Consider the following 22436-nt stretch of genomic DNA (forward strand, 5'->3'; position numbering starts at 1 on the left):
TTTTCATATTTTGAGTATGCAACAAGCATTCGTGCTACAAATTTGTTTATATCATTTATTTAAAAACACAATGGACTCAAAGTTCCATTAAATTCATTACAATTATTTGTTATATGCACAATTTTATTGTTTGCCATAACCATAAATTATCTTTAAATTAAATTAAATTAGCAATGATAAATTCTATTTATAATAATTTTGTATATTTAATGAAATTCGAGACAAAATTCCTCTTTTGTATAATGGTAAATCAATAATCCAGTAAATCACGTAACGTTCGATCGATCGATGTAAATATTAGAAAGACCTAACGATCAATGGATACTTTTATCATTCTAATGCCCATGATTAGATATTTTCACGAACAATGCGATTATTTATTAAAATTGTAAATTTTATTTTGTTAATGTTGTAATAAACATACAAACTACTGTAATTAAACATCAGATGTCTTCAATGTTTAATTTAATTCAGATATGAGTATGGGAAAAGTATCGTAAACAAAAAAATTAATTGCACAGTTATAAATCGAAAATGAAATTATATTATAACCTTATCTTTTATACAAATAAAGAATAAAAGTTCCGCATCGGCATCAGCAGACCTCTTATTGTATTTATTTTTTAATTACCGTGCTTATTTAAACTAAAATAATTTTCTTAAAGAATTTAATCGCGAATTAATTTAATACGAATTACTATAATTGCTGGTCGTATTATCTTTTATTTCTTCATTTACATTGCTGATAATTTCCCATTATTGCTTATACTTTGTTCTAAATTGAAGAAAAACTAAACAGGCAATAGAAATAACAAATTTTTTGTGATTTATACGGGATAAGACGTAACCAGCTGTTAGCTCCTCTAAAGAATATCCAATGAAGAAAAAAAATCCAAATACATTCCCTTGATAAAGTTAAATGGATAATCAGCTCCCTTGAATCTTATAAATATCTGAGACTGGAGAGTACTTTTCCGGTCTTTCAAAAAAAAATCGTGGAAAAGTCTATTATTGAAATATTGGTTTCCCCATTAATGAGGAAAATGCTTAAAATATCCAATATTAAAGCTACAAAACAAAATTTATAATGTAGATAACACACTTTTAATCCGTAAAATTAAGTCCTTTGTTCACTTGTTTGCTAACAACAACAACAACAACAACAACAACAACAACAACAACAACAACAACAACAACAAAAATCTATTAACGAATGTGCTAAATAGCTTCAAAGATTAAACGACATTCGCCAATATCAATAATATTATTTTGCAAAGTGAACATTGTGCTCTTTCTTATATTTTTCTAGATCTTATTTATAAATGTTCGTATTTAAAAATAACGAAGAGTATGAATGCCAAGAAAGCCGATACGCACATAATATATTTCATATTGTACATAGAATTTATATGTAATTGTTTGTTAATAAAACGTCGACACGCCAATTGAATTGAATATAAATATAGTAACGAATTCTCATTCAAATGAAAATAATTATTTTACTAATTTTATAATTGAAAAATAATATAATTGTAGCTCAGATTTGATGGAACATGGACTAAATGTATATAACACAATGTCAATGTTAAACTGATAGGAATTTATTATTAAAAAAAAAATATTGAAAGGCAATTTGGGTTTAGGGAAGAATTAAGCTCCGAGAGCAACTAAGCTTACACACGCATAATATTAATGTCAAAGATAATTTAGCAAAAATAGAGATTGATTTGAATATTCATAATAATCAAATATGCGAACTACAATTGACGTGCATAGGCAAAATTGAAATATTAATTAACGTTTTTTTTCCAAGAAAAATTATTAAAAATTATGCGAATTCGTGACCTGCAAATACTTTAACATTTCACGTGTTAAAATAAAAATTCTTAAAATAATTATTGAACGAAGAAACAAATAAAGCACATTCGGCCTTATATTAATAAAGAATACTAATTATACGGATGGATTATTGTGAATTTTTTAAATATCTTAAATGGACCGTTTATTTAGATTATAAGGATAATGTTAAACAAATATTAAGTTAAAAAAAAAATGCCATTAATTGTTTGATGAAACTTATCGGTTCGTTAAATAGACCAGAAACGGCTTCATGCGTAGGGAAAAATATATATGATTCATCGTTCAAATCAAGAAACACCTTACACTTTACGAAAATACCATATAAATAGCCGCGTGTACGACTAATTTATTTTTATTCATATACGACATTTCTGCAAAACAAATTTTAAAGTTCAATTAATTATTATGAATATGAAATTATTCGAGTATCGAGATGCACCGGATAATTCTGGAATTTAGGCTTAAAAGTTAGCATATGATTGTCATTAATCCGAATCCGCCAATGGAGGAAGGATAATATTGAAATTTGAAACTAACCGTTAATTTTGCATAATATATCATTGTATATATAATTATGTTATATAATTGATAAACTGTAATTGAGAAAGGATAAAAATTTTATGCCGCTCTCGGCAAATGGGCTCACAGCTGTTTGATCGGCTACTCCATTATATCTTACAAGCTTTTCAAAATTATTTCAAAATTAAATTAGCGTTGCATGATTTATGAGCAATGAGATTATCTTACCAACATCTATTATACGGATTTACAAATGTCCTTAATGCGTAACAATACGTTTTAAAAAGAGCTTTTTCGATCTAAATAATATTGACTGTTTCACATTGCATGAATAATGTCGGTCGCTGCTCCGCTTCAATATTTACAAACGCCGCGATAAATAATTAGAATGCATTCCGATTGTTTATCACATATTGAAAGAACATAATTAACGAGCAATTAATTAACCTTTTTTTGGCTTGTCATTTGTTAATTATTTGGATCGATCGTGTAATGGAATTGATCGAATGCGTGAATCGCGTGATTAAATCAATGTAATTGATTACACGCAATTAAATAATTAGCAAGTTGTTGATCTTGTTACGTCGTGCGCAAAATTGAAGTATTATTATGATAAAAATGAATGATTTAGCCATTAATAATGACGGATAGAGTTAGTGGGAAAATGTATGAAAGGTGAGGATATTTTAATATTCCAAAAGCCATACAAAAACAACATCGTTCTATATTTTCTCATTAATGTATATTATTTATTATAAATAAGTTAGAAACATTGATTTCATCGTGGGCTTTGTAGGTGTTTACATTTTTTACACACAGAAAGAATACCCAACGCATTACGCTTTATCCTCGGAAAACTGTATACTTTTTCTTTTTTTCTTCAATATGATAAGAAATGATATTACAAATGAAGTTTAGCCACGAGTTTGCCCGTCATTCGCCCCATTTTTCAAATTGTTTTCTCAAAAATTTTTCATTCTATCGTGTTGCGGTGAGCGAGGTGCCTCCACGTATCATTCTCACACTCGCTTTCGTTTTTTCTCTCCGTCGAATATAATAATAACTGCTCGCACACGCATATACAATTCTTTTGTTTCTTATGCGCGCGGCGATCATTTTTTTTTTTTTTTTTTTTTTTTTTTCCCCCCCCCCCTTTTTGTTTGTCCATCGACTTTGTCTAATTGTCTCTTTCTACATTTACCACTAGCTATCCTTATATCTCTGGTAGCTCCTTCATTATGTGCGTTTATCAATCGCTCGACATCATTTATGTTACGAAGGAGCGAAGAAGTGCCAATTTAATTTATGTTTCTTTTCAATTTTCGGTCACACATTTCATTTGTTTTGGTAATTTACGTCAAGATGCGGCATGGCATCTTGATTCGTTTTAGACGATGCTATAAACATTGAAGTTCTTTGAACCTTAAACCCACTTGACCATTGCGATCGCTTTTTAATATATGCAGTTATTAAAATTAATGATTAAGGATGGCGATTATTATCTAAGCAAAGAACTTCTTATGATTACTATTTATTAAACATATTTTCACGACTCTTTAAGTATAAAATTTCAAACATTTAAAAATTTCATTACTATACTAATTAGAATAACGAAGATCAATAGAAATCAATAGAATAGTATAAAAAAAAAAAAAAAAAAAAAAAAAAAAACCTTTAAAACAACAAAAAGAAGAGGAAAAAACGAAGAATATTTATAAATAATCATCTACTTGATTTATAAATAAATACTCGTAGGTGGCTACTTATAAAAATTACTTCAACAAACATCTTTTCTACTAATATTTCCTCTTGGGTTGCATAAATTGCGCATTACCAAACTCAAATATTTAACATAATTAACAAGTACTTAGAAATATCTGGTACATTATTATCGTTGCAAGTCCCATTGCGCGAAAAAAATTTTATGAACCTTTAGCTAGCTCTTACGACTCGTACGAAAACATATTATGCATATATTATAAAACATAAACATTAAAAAATGATATTATGTTATTAGATCAATGGCATGTATTACTTTCTTTCTCGTTCAACGTCGTGCGCATCATTAAAGGAAGAAAACGAATATTTAAAACAAGCAAAGCCGTTCGATTGAAACAATTGAAGCTTTTACAATTTGGTGAGCAAGTTATGCGACATCATTAATCTAAATAACTGTATGCTGTGATAGCAACGGGGCTAAACATATCTTCCATCACACTCAACGGTTTCATCCATCGACGCAAATTCATAAATACATGCAATTATGATGTACTATGATTCGTTACTTCAGTGACTTATACGAAATGCCCATCCCCCCCCCCCCCCCCCCTATGCGCATCTTATATTTCCCTGCTGCGAATTATCATTCTAGCAAATTATCAAATGTACGCTAAGAAGCTTTCACGTGCGAATTATTCGCCCAGCGAATTAACAAATACGCGTCGCTTATGTATGCTACGTTATCAGGGAGATAGACGCTAAACAATTTCCACATCGAGTTTTATGATATCTCGGGAAATGCACGGTCGAGTATTATTTGCATTTCAAGCTGAGTGTTGCGGTGCTTTTGGCCTCATTAAATGAATATTCGTTCATTAAATAAATGGCAAAGTTCGAAGATTACGCGTGTAAATGCAATATTACGTTCGCATAATTTTAATAGCGAATCGGCGATTGAACGTGGCGGCAATTCGAAACAAAAAAATAGCAATCTTTTGGACCTTTGGTGATACGCGAAAGGAACTAAATTATTTATTTCGTTAATGCGTTCCTTCCGAGTCCACAAATGCCTCGATTATCAATATTGAATGTCGCCATTCTCATAAACAATCGACATGGAATTTTGTCCGACACATTTTTTTTTGTCGTTGTTTTTGTTTTTTTTGTTTGTATTGGATCGATCTGTAATATATTATGACTTAGAAGTGCTCTATTCACAATGAATTCATTCACCCGACATCTCCCTCTCCTTCGTATGTGAATTGGGGTTTTTTTTTTTTTTTTTTTTTGTAAATTTTTTTCATATTATTAGCTCGTGGAATGCTTTCCGTGTACGGTAAATGAATTTTTGACAATAAGATACTTGTTGAAATGCGTCGCATTAATATTATTTCTGCTCGATGTCATGAAAACGTTGGTACATCCAAATCCCCTATGCTTTAATCTTCGTTAAAACCATTTTATTCGTCGTAACGCTTGTTCGAGCCGTTGAACAAATTACATGTAAATGAAAATTGATGAAAAAAAAAAAAAAAAAAAATAAATAAACAAAACACCAAGGGAGGTTGTTACTGTTCGTGCTATTTTATCTTTAGCAGGAATAAGTTTAACAAATACCAGATCACTGTGCACCGATTATCATATTTTTTGTTTCCCCTCATTAGGGAAAATTTATCAACAACAGGTTAGAATTCATGATTTATAATTATAATCCAATCATATTTTTCAGTCTCATACGCGCTTATACATGCTCGTCAGTCATACAGTCTCGCCTCTCCACGCTCACTCACTCACTCACTCACTCTCTCTCTCTCTCTCTCTCTCTCTCTCTCTCTCTCTTTCTCTCTGTGTATCTCTCCATCTATCAATATCTGTCTGTCTATCTATCTACGTATTTTCTGAAATGTCTCAATATTTTCTATTCGCTTTTCTTCGTCCTACTCTCTCGCTCACTCTTTTTCTCTTTCATTATTAATTTGATATTTTTCCTATTCTTTAAACATTGATCATCGGTCTCGAGCATTCTTTCCTCGCACTGAAAACCAAGCAATATTATAATTATTATTCAATATTATTTCTTTTTATCTTTACCCCTTAATATTATACTTAATTCAATGTATTTATATATTTTGTATTCTTCCATATAAACTCATTTTTCACTATCGTTATCATAATCATCGATTGCCGGTATCATTATCAGCGTTACCATCGTGAACTAAAGATAAATTGTTGTGTTTACATTTATTCTCGCATGTACACGTCTCTAATTTTCCCCCGCGTGTATACGTTATCCGTTTCTTGTCTTTTTTTCTTTTGTTTTTGTTTTTGTTTTTTGTTTTTTTTTTGTTGTTTTTTTTTTCATTTGCTGGCATACTGTATACATGTGTACGTGTATATTATAAATTTCAATAGTTAATACGCGCCGAAGCTGTGGATCACTCAGATTTTTTCCTATTTCATACTCTTTCATCTACATACGCTTTTCTACATTTCCTATTTTCTCGTATTCACCCGTATTTGTTTTTGCTTTTGATTACGATCGCGAGCGCGCTAACGAACTCGTGCATTTATTTTATATACACATAGGTGTATGTCATTGGTGGTGTATTTGAGTGGGAGTGTGGGTGTGCGTGGTATGTATTGGTAGGGCCGAGCGGAGTATCTATTTTTTTTATCGGTTCCGGCGCTTTCGTTGCTTTCGAACGAGCGCCAATCTTGCTTAAACGAATTTCTCTTCGCAAAAGTCACTTTTGCAACTTCAAATGTAAAAGCGTCTCTATTAAAATGAACTTTCACGGTGCTATGGGTTCACAGTTAAGGTCATTGATGGGTAACTATGCAAACGAATCAAGCATATGTCTTTTAAGCTTGGCCTTTCAATGAATTTCAATGCGAGAAGATAAACAATGCGCTTCCTCGACTAAATCAAATAAGTCTATTGAAATTATTATTTACATTTACAAGCGATTATTTTTATACAAATTAGTTTTAAACTGTAATAATGTTCCGAATTGTTTTTCTTTTATCATCATAATTAGAACACTTGGTTTCGTTTATCTAACGATGTTGCACAATAATTTACAATTCAATGTTTTCCAACTAATAGCTTTATTGATTATCCATTCGTTACAAAACTTCACAGGTATGCTATTGAAAATCCACGAAGATTAAGCAATATTAACATGTCAAAATCTTACATAAAATCTTAATTCTGTCTTCAAATCCTTGTGCTGCGAAGTATTAATAATTAGCACAGATCGCCAATAGATAACTCGTGAAACAAAGACACAAGACGCCCATTTCAAAGTACCGAAAAGCGCCCATGCGACCTCTTGATCTATTTCTATTTCTATCTCTCTCTCTCTCTCTCTCTCTCTCTCTGCCCTATTTTTCTTATGCATTACTCATTTTTAAATCTCTCATCGTGGGAGAAAAAATCGACGGAGGAAGGTAAACTGCTTTCCTTTCATTTCTATTAATATTATTTATTTATGTGTTATTTACTATTAACTTTGTTCATTCTCTCTTTCTCTCATTACTATAGAGGGAGGACACTAAAGCGCTGACCAGCGATGAGCGAACGCAGGCAGTGAACGGTTCATCGTAAACCGTTTTCTTTACTTTGTAATATGTATATTTATATATAATATAATATATCCATTTTTCTTTCTTTTAAATTATTTATTTATTTGTTTGTTGCTATTTAGTTGCTGGTCTCCTTAAGCATCTCATTCCGTCTACATAAGCCTTGACACGTTGTTGTTGAGTCAATTGGTTGAATGTGGTGAAAGGGGAGGAGAGGACGCCGACGGAGAAAAGTACGAACAGAGCCGAAGTCCGTTACTTAATTATTACTAATATGCTTATATTCATTTCGATTTCATCGACAGTCATGTGCGCGTTAAGCCGAGACGAGGCCTATTGGTTTAGTGTGCATCTGCGTGTGCGTGTATGTGTTTTATTTTACGGATGGATGTGCGCTTGTGAGGAGGAGTAGGCGCTTATCCAACGATTATTACAAAAGTCGAAAAGTAGACTCCGCGCGTTGTGACGAGCAGAGGTAGAGGATAGACATTTTTAGTCATTGTCCGTTAATATATTCGTGTCGCATTTTTATTATCTTCTCTGTTGGTTTTTTTTGTTTTTTTTTTGTTTTTGTTTTTTTTTTTGTTTTATACGAAAAGTAAGGAGAGATAGGAAATAGAAGTCAGTTGGTCGAAATGCTGGGAGATTAGTTCTGTGTAACGAGAAGAAATTCGGAAGATCATCATGAACTTTGGTCCATCGTTAGTATCTACGTGTGCCGGTAGAAATAATGGCATTTCAATACTAAGACTGTTTGGAGAAACTATTCTTTTCGCCTTTTTTTTTATTAACTCTAAACGGAAAAGGCATTTTCATCATTCGACAAACAAGATTTTTCTTAATGGAATACACTTTTGTTACCTGATAAATACGTTTAAAAATAACATTTGTACTTTACGTGTATATAATTAAACATTTCGCAAATACCTTCGCTACATTTCATGAACAATCTATTTCAGAAAATTGCGAAAAACTCTTATTTATTTAGGAATTCAATTTTCCATCATTGTAACGTATATGCTTACAAGAAAGAAAAAAAACTCACAACTACTACGGCTTTCTTTAACAAACGAAATTATAAAAACATATGACACATTATATTTCTGGCATCTCGAATAAAAGGGCCATTAAACTTTAAATTAACTTTGATCTTCATATACAAATTACTTGTTACTCCACAAGCTATCGGCTATTCATTGCACTTATTCAATTCCTTAAGTTAAAAATTAAAAATAACTTAAATTAAAAAAATGTATAAGTTAATAATTGTTATTATTATTATTATTATTATTATTATTATTATTATTATTACAGGGAACAGTTGAACGGCGAGATTTAGATTATGCGAAGAAAATAATATCTAATCAGCCCGAGTCTTAATGTCGATAAAACAGTCTCCTAATAGATGTCTACCACCTACAACGACCGATTAACCATATCATATCTATTTGCAACCAGTCACCATACTTGGCTCCTATAGGTTTCCAAAATTTTTTAAAATCTATACAACAAATACATCGTTACTCCTCGATGAGACAGCTGGACCATTGCTCTTGACGGACGATTGAGATCGCGAATCTCTCTTACAGTGTAGAGGACATTGCTTTCTAACGAATGTGTCGATAAGCCATCAACGCATTCAATTTGCCTCATTATTCTTTCGTTTTTACTATTGCCCTTTGGCTTCCGAGTGCTCAAGCAAATTATAAATGAGATGGCATATGGTGCTTCGTTGCATAAACTATCCTATTACGAAGCAATTCATGGGGCTGTGAAAGTATGGAAAATTCACGCTATGAGATTTAATTAATTCAGGATGAGATTTAATCAGGTACGATTAGTTGTGTGCCAAACGGTGAAAGTGAAAATTCTACGTTGGTTTTTTTTCTTCTTTTTTTTTTATCAAGAACACGTTTTCAATTGAAATACATTTTAATTAAAGAGAATTTATTTCAATTGACGATATACGGTTAGTATAAACATACTAATTCTTGAATGGTTAATCCTACAAAAATGTGAATTACTTACGTTACAATATTTAACGACTAACCAATCGCAACGATTATAAGTTTAATCTCTTAACTCGAAATTAAGAAAAAATATTCCATTCTAAAATCATGATTTAAATAAGTTTAAAATTGCTTTCAATGAAAATACTAATACACCTGTTCTAATTCAAATGATGAGACATAAATGTAAGGAATGAAGAGATTAATTAGAAGCGAATGGCATAAGATTCTATGAATCTCCTTCTCCTCCTTTGTTAATTTGCTTCCCAATCTCCCTAAACGCTCGCTATTCTAGATATTTTTATTTATTATATATAACAATATTTATACATTGAACCGTGAATTTGAGTTACACGCAGAAAAAACTCTCAGTCATTTCTGGCGCAATTAAGGGCAAGGGTAGGGGGTGGGGACACATTTTGGCTTCTCGCGTCTGACAAAAAAAAAAAAAAAAAAAAAAAAAAAAAAATACAATAAAAACAACACGCTAGTAAATGGCACTAGAATTGCTCTCACTCGTGTCTCCAACTATATCGTATTAAAAAAGCTTTCCGTACCTTTTGCCAACTTTAATTGTTGTATTATTTTCGTAACATAATTATTCAAGCGCATGCACGCATACAGTCTACTTCACTCTATCCTTTGATCATTATTAAAAAAGAAAATTATTTGGAAAAACAAATGTACCATGTTTTTTTCTTCAAATACACTCACTTTGTCTCTCTTTCTCCGGTGATCCTTAATATTTTGTCTATTTTTGCGTCATTTATCATCTACATTCTTCGCCTTCTTTCTTTTCCACGTCTCAATCTCGCTCAAAAACAACCATTTCGTTAATACTTATCTATTAAATTATTATTCGTAATCGCGTCCTCGGCTTCGATTCTCGACTCGAAATCTGTATTGGACAGACGTGGTATCAGTGCGACTAAGGAAGCTGCACTTCGTGAGCTTTATTTTTATATAAATAAGTAATAATTTACGTTTGTTATCCCCTCCTTACTAATTTCTTACTATTTCACTTACTTGGATGAGCATCCATTAGTATATGGAAAATCTTTATAACGAAAAGTCGAGAGTGACTTTGTAATTTTTAAGAATTCCTTCGAACGATAAATATATGAATTGGGGCATAAAATTTGGTATACGAACGTTGCAATAAGTTCGAGCCTCAAATCAAGTAACCAAAGCATGGAAATTAATGGTTATTGAATAATATCTACCGTAAAAAAAAAAAAAAAAAAAAAAAATGAAAATAAAAGAAGGTGTCCAACAGAATAGAAATAAGAATAGCAAAATATAACATATCAATTGTTTGGACTTCTATAATACTCGATATTACTTGTGTTAAGATATGGCGTCAAGCTGGATAGGCAATACCGAATCCTCCGACCGAAGTTATCAGCAAGAAATATTTAGCCAGAGATTAATTGAAGTAATGAAGTGATGGATGGGATTGATGTGCATCTGGAAATTTGCCTCGGGGCTGAGCGAACTGGCACCTGCTCGATAAAATTAATATTATTTATACGATAGTCTATGACAATATGGCTGCCAGGAATGTTAATAATCCGAAGAAAGGCCATAATAGCCAAAATTAATTGCCAATGAAGAGAGTTTGAAATTATTTCGCATTCAAATTAATAATCAATTTAACGAAGGCTTCAGGAAAATTGCAGCCGTATCTTTATAGTAATTTCAATAATTGATGTAATGACACATGTTAATTATTTCATGAGATACAATCACATCGAATAAACGATGGACTTAGCTTTATTGGTGAAACTCAACGTATACAAAATATTTGAGAAAAAAATCTTATTTGAGCGAGGCGGATAGCGTTTCGATTCCGATTAAAATTTATGGGGATGCGATTCTTCTCAAAAAAAAAAAAAAAAAAAAAAAAAAAAACACAATTTAAATGTAACATATTGAGAGACAAGAGATAGCTTTATGCTTGTTTAAGTAGTAAGCAGGCCTAATATTAGTTTTGCAGTTAATATTGCTTCTAGAGTATTAGATAAGCGAAGCGAAGCCCATTGGTTATTAATAGAACGTATTTTAAGATACCGAAATGGCACTTTACATTTAGGCTTATTGTATTGTACACGTTATAGTTTTTACTGATATAGCGATGCCGATTAGGCTGTCGATAAAGAAAATATAAATTAATTCCACTATCAAGCGTAAATATGCAAAATTGATAGTAATTTGACGTAAGGTTAGATATAATGGAGATTGAACGTATTAACGCCATTTCAATAACTACAGAAAAAGAATTAAGTCCAATAACCTTATTGAACAAGCAATGGTAATTAAAAATTACACATTGCATTTAAATATTACGAGTGCGTTATCGAATGTTAGAGAAACCAAATTTTTATAAAAGATGCAAACACATTGACATCGATACCATGTTCATATGAAATACGTACGAACATACGACAAAGTCAATGTAAAGTATAATAGATTAATCCAATAGTCGATGATATATTGCCAAGAGCGTTAACTTAACGAACATTATAACTTAAAAGTAAATCATGATTGATTTAAATATAGAGTTTTAAAGTGGATGTTTAGATATAAAAACTCTACATTTTTTATTTACATAATGTGAGCGGTACGAGCAGTCTCGAAGTCGACTTGCGTAAACATGTACGAATATGCATGAAACAATAAATTGTATCAGGTATACTACAACTGTATTTGCGGATGTACATATACGTTTGGGGCAGTCGTATCGAGGATGAGGTAACAGCGAGGCGCACAGCTTTGATTCGGTTATGTTTAATAAACATATTAATACAAACGATCGTATTATTTTTATTAAACACCCTCATTCAACAATTCTCGCATACTCTAATTAATAATCTCCCTTTATTCAAATCAGCCTCTATAAATTTATAAATGTATTATGTATATATATATGTGTGTGTGTGTGTGTGTGTGTGTGTGTGTGTGTGTGTATATATAAATACATTTATAATAAATTAAGGGACATCGTAGTCAGTTGTGCTCGATCGATTAAGCTAAGCAATATAAAAAGGTAACAAATTCAACGCATGGAGTATGAAAGTAAATCCGTTCGCTCAATAATTGGAAAAGCTATATGAGATTTTTTACTTTTTAAGATTTTTCTATTGAATATTTGGAAGGGTATTTTTCATGGGATCATAATCGATGGCGGAGGCTTATCTCTTTCCTTAAAATTGAAATTTCACGTTTTTATTATATTTCTTTCGCTCATCGTACAGACTTCTTATATTGCGTTGACTTTAGATTCTCAATTAACCTCTACATCTCTATTCCTCCAAACTTTTATCGTTTGCTGCAACTCCGTTTACACGCTTATTACGTTTACTTTCCGCAATCCACTCTCCGTTAATTAATTCTTATTTTGTTTCATCAACTACCTAGATTCGTCTGGCAAGGTTAAACGACGCGCAAGGGGTTGCCAAAAAGAAAAAGAAGCGCGACACATTATTTCCGTTCGTTAAAATCGTTAGTAAAAAATACAATCAGGCCCCTTCACGCTCGTTCGCTCGCTCGCTCGTTCGCACACAAACACGCTTGTAATATTCCCCGACCTCGTCTCCGCCGTTAATGGTCATCGTAGTCGTGGCGATGTTGGTCGTCAAGTGGGGGAGGATACGCGGGCGCTCTCTCGTCTCGTAAATAATATACACACGTAGAAGCGCGCGCGCGCGCGCGCATCCTGCACGTGAAAATTTACGCAGACACGTGTACGGGCGTGCCTGTGTGCGGCCGACGACGTGGGGTCGCAATAGCCGTCGCAATCATCCTCCTCATCGTCGTGGTCGTGGTCGTTGTCGTAATCGTCCTTGTGTTAGTCCACGTCGCAATAATCCTGGTTATCAACGATCCGCCGCGCCATCCTCGTCCTCCGGAGCGGTATACGACAGCGTTCCGTTGCCGCCCCAATCGAAGGCGAGTGAGTGCGCTCGCCGATGCCGATGTCGCCGCCAACGCAGCCGGCCGCGGCTCCTTCCGTACTCTTCTCCTCGTGCGCACGCGTCCTTACACCAAGTTGTATTCCTTGAGGTTGGACTGTAGAATCGTGTCTTTCACCGCCGCGAACACAAAGCGAATGTTTTCCGTATCTGCGGGGAACGAGAGGAGAATTAGCTCGGGAACTTTCTTTGGTTGCGCTGCTATTGGCGTCGCGCTATCACTGCAGCATAAACGAAAATTGAATTTTTCCAAACTTTTGATTAACTTTGCATGCTAATACTTTCGCCAAAATACATTTGAATTTAGTATCATGAATAGGCTAGGATGTGCGATCTTATTCGACGAACGCAACTATTTGGGTTTGAAAAGCTCTTTTGTTAATAGAAAATCCATCGTTCAGGCTGTAAAATAAAAACAGAAGAAGAAGATGATGATGATGAAGAATAAAAGAAAAGAAAAAAAGTAAGGATAGAAAGGATGAAGAAATGGTAAATTCATCGCGTTTCAAGCAATTATGATCTACTAAATATTTTGTATACGCCATTCAACCTGAAGCTGTGAATAATTCGGGAAAAGCATCGAGTGAATCAGTTCGAGAGAGGTTTTAGGATATGAATGTGGTTTTTGTGCGAATTGATACAATTGTTTGTTATTCAGTGAATAATGTATTCAGAAGGTATTTATAGATGTGTTTTTAAATACAGTTGTGCTGTAGAAGAGATATATTGGCCTTTTTAAATGTAAATTTGACAGCAAATGCAGACAAATTTAGAACAAAAAAATCATTAAATAATCTTTTTCTCTGTATTTTTAACTAGCAACATATTCACGATGAACACACACACACACACACACACACACACACACACACACAAAATTTTGCTAAAATATTTAAGATTAAGTTACATGGCACAAGCTTAATAAAATGGTACTCTCTTTAAGAGACAGACGATTGACAGTTCGCTTGAATATTGAGATATGCCTGGTTCCTCCTTTTGTCGAGACGGCATGTAATTACAATAAGACTAAATCTCTAAATCTTTTAGAGTATATTTGTAATGCGGTGTGTTGATCACCACAAAAGAGAAGTATAATCCACGTGTCTCGGATATGACTCATATGTAAGACAATAAGATAAGTACTAAAGGCTTTGCTATATCCCCATTGTTGGCTACACATTCCGTAACTCTCGTTACGATAAGAAATTTACGGCCACGCTACTTTCCACCAGACATCGCGGATATTATACATTGCTTGCAAATAATACTATCTCAACTCAATTAACATTATAAAAGATGAACTTGTTGATCTTTATCGATTAAATAATCAGTCAACCTTAAGGAAGTACGAGGTGCTGTTATTTCTATTCCATAAAATTCCATTAGAAAATTAGTGTTATTACACTTCCTTAAAATAATAATACTATTATTTAAAATTCAATCAAATATGAGAATTTTCAGTGTTTATAAGATCATGATAGAGCTTATATTGGATGAGAAAGAGGAACATGCAAAAGCATGTTCTAAAAATAGAAATACATATTCAAAATTATAAATTCTAACCTTTTTTTTTTTTTGTTTTTTTTGACCTCGAGATTCTTTTCGATATAGAACTTCGTTTATCAGTGATGCTTTTCAAATAGTACTTTGTTAAGCGTTAAGGTATTTACCAAGTTTTTATATATTTGTAACGTTAAAGCTATATATATATATATATATACACACATGTGTGTACATATAGAGAGAGTAATATTCGGGTTTCATACAATTTACTAATTAATTAGATTTATTACATGTAGTGGTCACGATCGCGTTTCTACGCGTGTCAAAGATTGCAGTTATACAATGCTTTAATTTAATAATAAGAAGCCTGCAAGTGAACTTTAACATGTTTAAAAATCAAAGATATTAAAAGTTTTCAAAAACAATAGATTCAATTTGGAATTATAGATAATTTTAAATTTATCTATTTTATCAACAATGCCCATAGAACTTGTCCATTATTCGGAAAAATTCAGATTTTCTAAAATCTAGAAAATGACAGGAGGTTTGAAGGAAATTACTGAGAAAGAAAATCATTAAAATTTTATGCCCTTATTTTACAATTATTATATTGGAAAAATTCAACTTTGTCACATACTTAAAATAATAATTAAAACTAAAACTTGTGATAAATAAAATCGATAAATAGATTTTTAATAGAGCAAACATGCCTTAACAGAAATTTGGTATAAAATTATTTATCACAAGCTATAATTGCAAAAACAGCAAAAACTAAAAGACAAACTTACCCCTTGTTAATTAAGAAAAAAGAAAAGCACGAAATAACACTTTCATATTCGTGCAAAATCCAGGCACAAACAGGCGCATAGAATGACATAAACATAATGATTGCATGCAGATTAGAAATTAATTTGCATGATTTTTCATTGAAAATAACATATTATAATATTGGAAATATTAGAGAACGTAAGGCAAAATAATGGACATAGTAACAATCACTTTTCATCGCACGAAGGAAAGATTTAATATATTATTGAAAGAAACTTGGAAAGAGAGAAGGTAGGTAAGAATATGTTGAGAAGACAAATAAACAACACCAATGTTAGCAGTTATATTCCAAGTTGTATTATTTAATTTGCAGAATAGTGAGGAGGATTAACATAGTTTTAGAGATAACGTAATCGGTTACATTGCGTGGATCGGCGAAAAAGTTAGAAAGAAAAATGAAAAATCTCGCTGAAACAATCTGCGGCCTGAAAACGTTTGTGCACATGTCCGAGACAGAATGCCGGCAAAATCACACACATTACAGACATTTTTCATTTTTATCCTTTTCACGTACGCATTTGGCACTCGCCTTCGGCATGTTGCCTCATTCTCTTTGTTCTTTTTCATTTTTCATTTTTCATTTTTCATTTTTCATTTTTCATTTATTTTATTTCTTGGAACTCTTTTAAACGGACTGACTAAGCACATAATAATAACAAGATATAAATTAAACATAAAAGTAGTAGTTGAAAAAGTAAGGAGAATAAGGAAACGAGAGTCTAAAAAGAATCTGTTATAAAATTCTGCATAGACACTTATATAATCTAGTTTAAATAAGATGAAGTAGTTAATTAAATAGGAAGGAAGAGAGAGGATAAAGGCATACAATTATATAATCGTGCATTTTGATTTTCTGGAAGAAACGCCTACGCCTGGTCAATGTTAGGGGTATTTAAGCCAAATTGAATTCCTTCAAGGCGCTCTGCATGATCGTATCCTTTACAGCGCAAAACACAAGTTTGATATTTTCCGTGTCTGTAAAAAAGTACCCAAGGTCCCCCGCATGCGGCATGCAATGTGTAATTTGAAAGAGAAAGAATCAAATGTTAAATATTGCGTAAGAGTAGTGTGCGACAAAAGGAGAATACCATATTATTATATATATATATATATATATATAAGGAGCTTTAATGAGAGATTTAATAGACAGATAGTAATATTTATTTGTCCGATCACTGTCTTCATTCGTTTATACGAAACTTTATTATTTAATCTAATGACTCTTAATTTTTATATAATCGAGATTACATATGTCAATGACTACTCTCCTTTTATCCACTCCATTGTTATTATCGTTATCGTTATTGTTATTATTCTTATTATTATTATTATTATTATTATTGTTGTTGTTTTTGTTGTTATTGTTATTATTGTTATAATTAAGAAATATGACGGCTATATCCATGTGGCGTGCCAAAATCTTGCCGATGGACCTGCAAATCCAAACCAAATTTATAATCTAGAAATACCAAGCTATAAGCTGAACACACTCACGCAAGGACTAAGGGCGCGAGGATAAACGTTAGCGCGACAATGAGGCTTATCAATAGAAAGCAAATACATACCTGTGGCGCACGTAAAATGGGAATAGATAATCTTTTCGCTATCTGGATTGAGGTCGACGAACATCCTCAGGATGAATTCTCTAGCTGCTGTCGCATCTCTTTGGGGTCCTTTAGAAAATATAAGACAAACAACAAGCTTACAGCGCAAAATCGACTGCTACGCGATAATCTAGCTTACTTTATTTTACGAAATACCTTACTGGCTTTTCTATTTTTCTATTATCTATTTCGCTTTACATTACTTTGGTGATTAATAATAAACTGAATTGGGATAAATATACGATGGATTCTCTACGGAAGTTGTAAGAGTGCGCTTTTGCACTCGTAACACAGTTATGCGACACCGATCGACATTTTGCACTCGAAGGCTATAATGATTAATCATCTCTTATATACGTCTAAAGCAAGAAAATACAATCCTCTTTTAACAAGCGAATTTTTTGTGCACGAACATTTCTTATTTTCTACCGATATAAATTATTGTTTTTTTTTTTTTTTTTTTTTGGGATTTTACTAAACTTGGCTCAATTGGAGAATATACTACAAATAATTCGGAGGAGGATATAATGTTGAAATATTAGCAATGTATTCGATAACTCGTTCATTGAATATTTAAATTGATTCGCACTCGACTCGATGCCGTTTTACATCCATATGTTGTTAAGTCAATTATTAATCATCGATGCGTGGAACGGAGTATTATTATCAGATTTATACGTATATGAGATTTCTATAAACGCGATGTTACTACCCGGAATCTCGTCATCAAAAATTCAATCAAAGACGCGTAATTGATTTTTCGGCACTAGCCGTCGTTCAATGTTTTAGTATAATCTTCTTTTAAACTTAAATACAGGAAATAAACAAACTTGTCGGGATGGAAAATACAATTGGTCAAGGGTAAGTAGTTGTCGGTGTTCACGACCGACTCGAATGCAAAATCCAATAGCCCATTCCCGAGGTTCGCTTAATCACATTAGGGAGTATTGCGAGTGGGAGTTTTGCGTCTCGCTCTCTCGCTCTCACTATCTGTATGTGTGTAGGCGCGCGCTATTGCGTATGCATGCACGCGAGTAAGATGGGCACGCGGGCCAAGTAGAAGGAGGGTGGGGCAAGAAGACGAGTCCGAGGGACGAATAGCGAAAAGATGACGCGGAAATCCATCGTGGAAGCCTCGTACATACTAAAGTAATTAAACGGATTTATTAAACACGTGCACGGGGAGCTCTTATGTAGTGAATTGAGACGAGAAATCGTTATGATAATCCAAATTCGGTGTTAAGAAAGTAATCTATATGACAATATCTACTTGTGCATAACGAATTTTTGTATAACGAAGTGACGTCACTTTATTCGAATGCGTCGAATGCTTGTCGTTTGACATTGATTGAACGATTTTTTAAAAATATACTTCAAAATATAACAAGCTCGAAACATTTTTATGTTGGCCGAGCGATGCCATAATCATTAAAACTCCCATTCTTCTAATAAAACATCAAGACCGTGTAATAAATTGTAAATACAAATTACAGAAGCGGTACTTATGATAAAGTGTGCATAATTTACAAAGAAGTCACTATTAAAGCCGCACGTTGACGTGAATTTTGGTTCAAAGAGCAAACTTGTTACTTAAAATACAGTACTAGCAGCAAGTACACAAAGGTAAAATCAATTTACGGCGATTGCGCTTGCTCACTCGCTCACTCGCTCACGCGCACACACGCGCGCACACACACACAAATATCATTCGCTCGCTCACTCGCTCACTCACTCTTGTTCCGAATTTGTTTTGGATTTAACGGACCTGTCGCGGCAGTGAAGTGAGAGTAGCACATGCGATCGGGATCAGGATTGCATGCGAGATAGCCCTTTAAGATGAATTCCCGAGCCGGTTCATGCTGTTGTTTGGGCCCTAGACCATACAACAAGTTACTCAATGATAACTTATCAATAATAATCGCATATGGATAACAGAAATCGGCATTTATCCATTAGAGACAGAATTATCACGTTTAGCGTTAGATTTCGTTCGGGTGCCGATTTATTTAATGTGTTCGAATAGTAATTTGTTGTTCAAATGGGCTTTATAGATGATATTTATTGATTGAGCAGATTTCAATGACGGCCAACGGTATTTGCGGTGACTCGGTGCGCTGAGTCAATGGCCAGAAAAAATTATATTAAGAAAAATTTTGCTACGAGAAACTTTTAATTTATTATTATAAAATATTAGCTCGATTATGCTTTGAAGTGCAGCCAAACAAGATATTCGTCCTCGTACGAGAAAACGTACGTTCGTTTAGTTTTTTTTTTTTTTCATTTTAATGGAACTGATGCATTTATGTATAGAAATCATTATGTAATATAAAAGCCAATTATAGAGAGTTAATATAGTGTACGATATTATAATTAATTTATAGATTTATCGATAATTAATTTTCATGCAAAATTTTTATAGATAAGTCAATATTCGGTTTTGTTTAGGTTTTTATTCCAGTGTTCGTGAATTTTCAGCTTTTTCTGTTCAATAAAAAACGGGAAGCGCGGTGAGGGGGGGGGTGGATGGGGGGAGGGGGAGAGTTACGCACTTACAAGACTTTATAATGTATTGAAAAATATTTAAAATTCCGATGATATTAATGCAAATAAATAAAAGTATTTTTATTACATATTCGTGAAAACGATTGTATACCTTATTTATTTAAAAAAAAAAAAAAAAAAAAAAATTTATATATACATTTATATATAAATATATAAACGAGGAACATACGTTCTCAATTGACTTGACTCAGTAACCCAAAGTTTTTAAAAACAACGCAAACAATAATATTTGAAGGCTTACCATCATATTCTGGAAAATAGTCGACGAGATGAGAATACATAATTTTTTCCTCCAACAGATCTTTTTTATTTAAGAACAGAATGACGGAAGAATGTTGAAACCACGGATATGTTATGATCGTTTTAAACAGTGCCTTACTTTCTTCCATTCGATTCTAAAAAATATGACGGCAACTTTAGTATATCGTAAGCTAATTACAAAATATACATGTTACCTAAATATAATATGGAATTACCTCGTTTTCCGATTCAAAGAGAATTTGATCGTATTCACTTAAAGCTACCAAAAATATAATGGAAGTTACATTTTCGAAACAATGAATCCATTTTCTTCTTTCTGATCTCTGACCGCCGACGTCTACCATCCTGTAAGATTATGAATTTCACAGATTATAAGATTCTGATAATAAACTGATAATATTGTAACAATTTGAATGCTTGTAAATTTGAAGTCTTGCAAACCATAAGATTGTAAATATAGCTTTGTCCGTGATTTATTGATTTATTAGCAGACATCACATTAAACATTAATAAAATTATAATTATAAGCATTCAATGAATATAAAAGTTTTGAAATCTATACACCAATAAGAACTAATCATGCTTGAAAATTGTTAGTGGACAGAGTCATATTATAAAGAAGTGTTTAACACAGAAGATATATACAAAATCATTCTTACAAAGAGTTTGGTCCTTTGGAGTATTTTATTTAAACATCCATCGTTAAAAGTCTATCATCTATTATTTGTAAAATTTTTGATAAGACATTTCATTATTAATAAATTTTTTTGATAATCTAAGCTAGGGCTTCGTTGGAATAAATGAATGATATCGCCAATGTTCACGCAATAAAGTTCGTATAATAAATTTATACATTTATGCATTATTTATTTATTTACTTTTTTTTTTTAATATATATATATACATAAAACTTTTATGAAAATTTCCATTTGACAATATTTCATCATTATGTCGAAGAAATGAAATTACTTTTTCCAATGTCTCAGAACGACTATTTTAATGCTGCTCTACCATTTTACGTTAACATCCGACTGTTCTTTCGTATCGTTTAAGAATCCGATCATATGGGCGCTTAGTAAGTACCTAAATATAATGGAGTCCAGATCAAAGGGATACTCTAAAATGCCGGTTGTAGGAACTCGAGCTCGTAGAATGTCTTGTTCGGTGGGGAGATAGTCGGGCTTTTCAATGCGCTCAAGGTCACTAATATAACTGTAACACAAACCAACCCATTGTCGTTCGTATCGCATGCCATGCAGTTATAAGTTAAATTAAAATGTTAAATAAAAAGGTGTTAAATAAAGATGAAGGCCGAGGAAACTGCAAGTAGCGAGTCCATAATGTCCATGCAACCTGTAATGTAATGCGATAAACGTCTAGTAAATGAGAGGGGACTGGCAATTCTACTTTATCGACGCGACACTTTGCTTCGAAAATTCATTTATATGTATTGCTGAGCACATTTGCAAAATTTAACAATCTGTTTGACAATTTCCTTTTTATCACTTACATTCGTCTTTGAAATCGTCTTTGAATAGATTGAAATGTTTTTTTTTCTTCTTCTTCTTCTTCTTTTCATTCGCGAAGATTAATTATGGTTATTAAAAGTGCTGCTAAAGGTTGCATCAATTACCAATTAAAAGAAACAATGTAAACGCATTTCTTATGATAATAAATGACGGGGAAATACAATTTAAAGGAGTTATTCCAATTCTCTCTCACTTAATTATACAAAGATCTCACCTGCGGTCACATCCCATGACATAATTTCATTTAATTTATAAAGCATACTGAAGCAAAATAATTGTATTTGAGATACTTTAAGAGAAATCTTAAATCCACAAGTTAACTATTAATAAACAAATAGTACAAACATAACAAATGCAGAAGTTTAGGTTCGACGGTAAATAATTGTTCGGCTGACTTTGCGTAAATGTGATTTTAACATACAGATAATAACGGATTTTACAATTCATTTGAAATTCGTTCAGAATAATAAACACGTTTTCAGCGGT

The 22436-nt window shown here is 32.5% G+C and overlaps 1 protein-coding gene across 7 annotated transcripts in view; it reads right to left on the bottom strand.

Annotated features, from left to right (window-relative positions):
- Window positions 1-13255: 13255 nt before the first annotated feature.
- Window positions 13256-22436, bottom strand: part of Galphaq (G protein alpha q subunit) — a 45767-nt gene continuing 36586 nt past the window's right edge. The window contains exons 4-8 of one of the 7 annotated variants that reach the window (XM_011499043.1): window positions 21505-21633; window positions 20637-20766; window positions 20402-20555; window positions 17560-17667; window positions 13256-13813 (exon numbers count right to left, since the gene is read on the bottom strand). In XM_011499043.1, the coding sequence (XP_011497345.1) occupies window positions 13731-13813; window positions 17560-17667; window positions 20402-20555; window positions 20637-20766; window positions 21505-21633 (604 nt within the window). In that variant the 3' untranslated portion in view covers window positions 13256-13730. Of the gene's footprint in view, window positions 13814-16869; window positions 16970-17559; window positions 17668-19363; window positions 19472-20401; window positions 20556-20636; window positions 20767-21504; window positions 21634-22436 lie in introns of those variants that run through there. The other 6 variants (XM_011499044.1, XM_011499047.1, XM_011499041.1 and 3 more) reach the window with 6 other exon arrangements.

Source organism: Ceratosolen solmsi, unplaced genomic scaffold (genome assembly GCF_000503995.2).
Source record: "Ceratosolen solmsi marchali unplaced genomic scaffold, CerSol_1.0 scaffold2, whole genome shotgun sequence".
Classification (NCBI taxonomy): domain Eukaryota; kingdom Metazoa; phylum Arthropoda; class Insecta; order Hymenoptera; family Agaonidae; genus Ceratosolen; species Ceratosolen solmsi.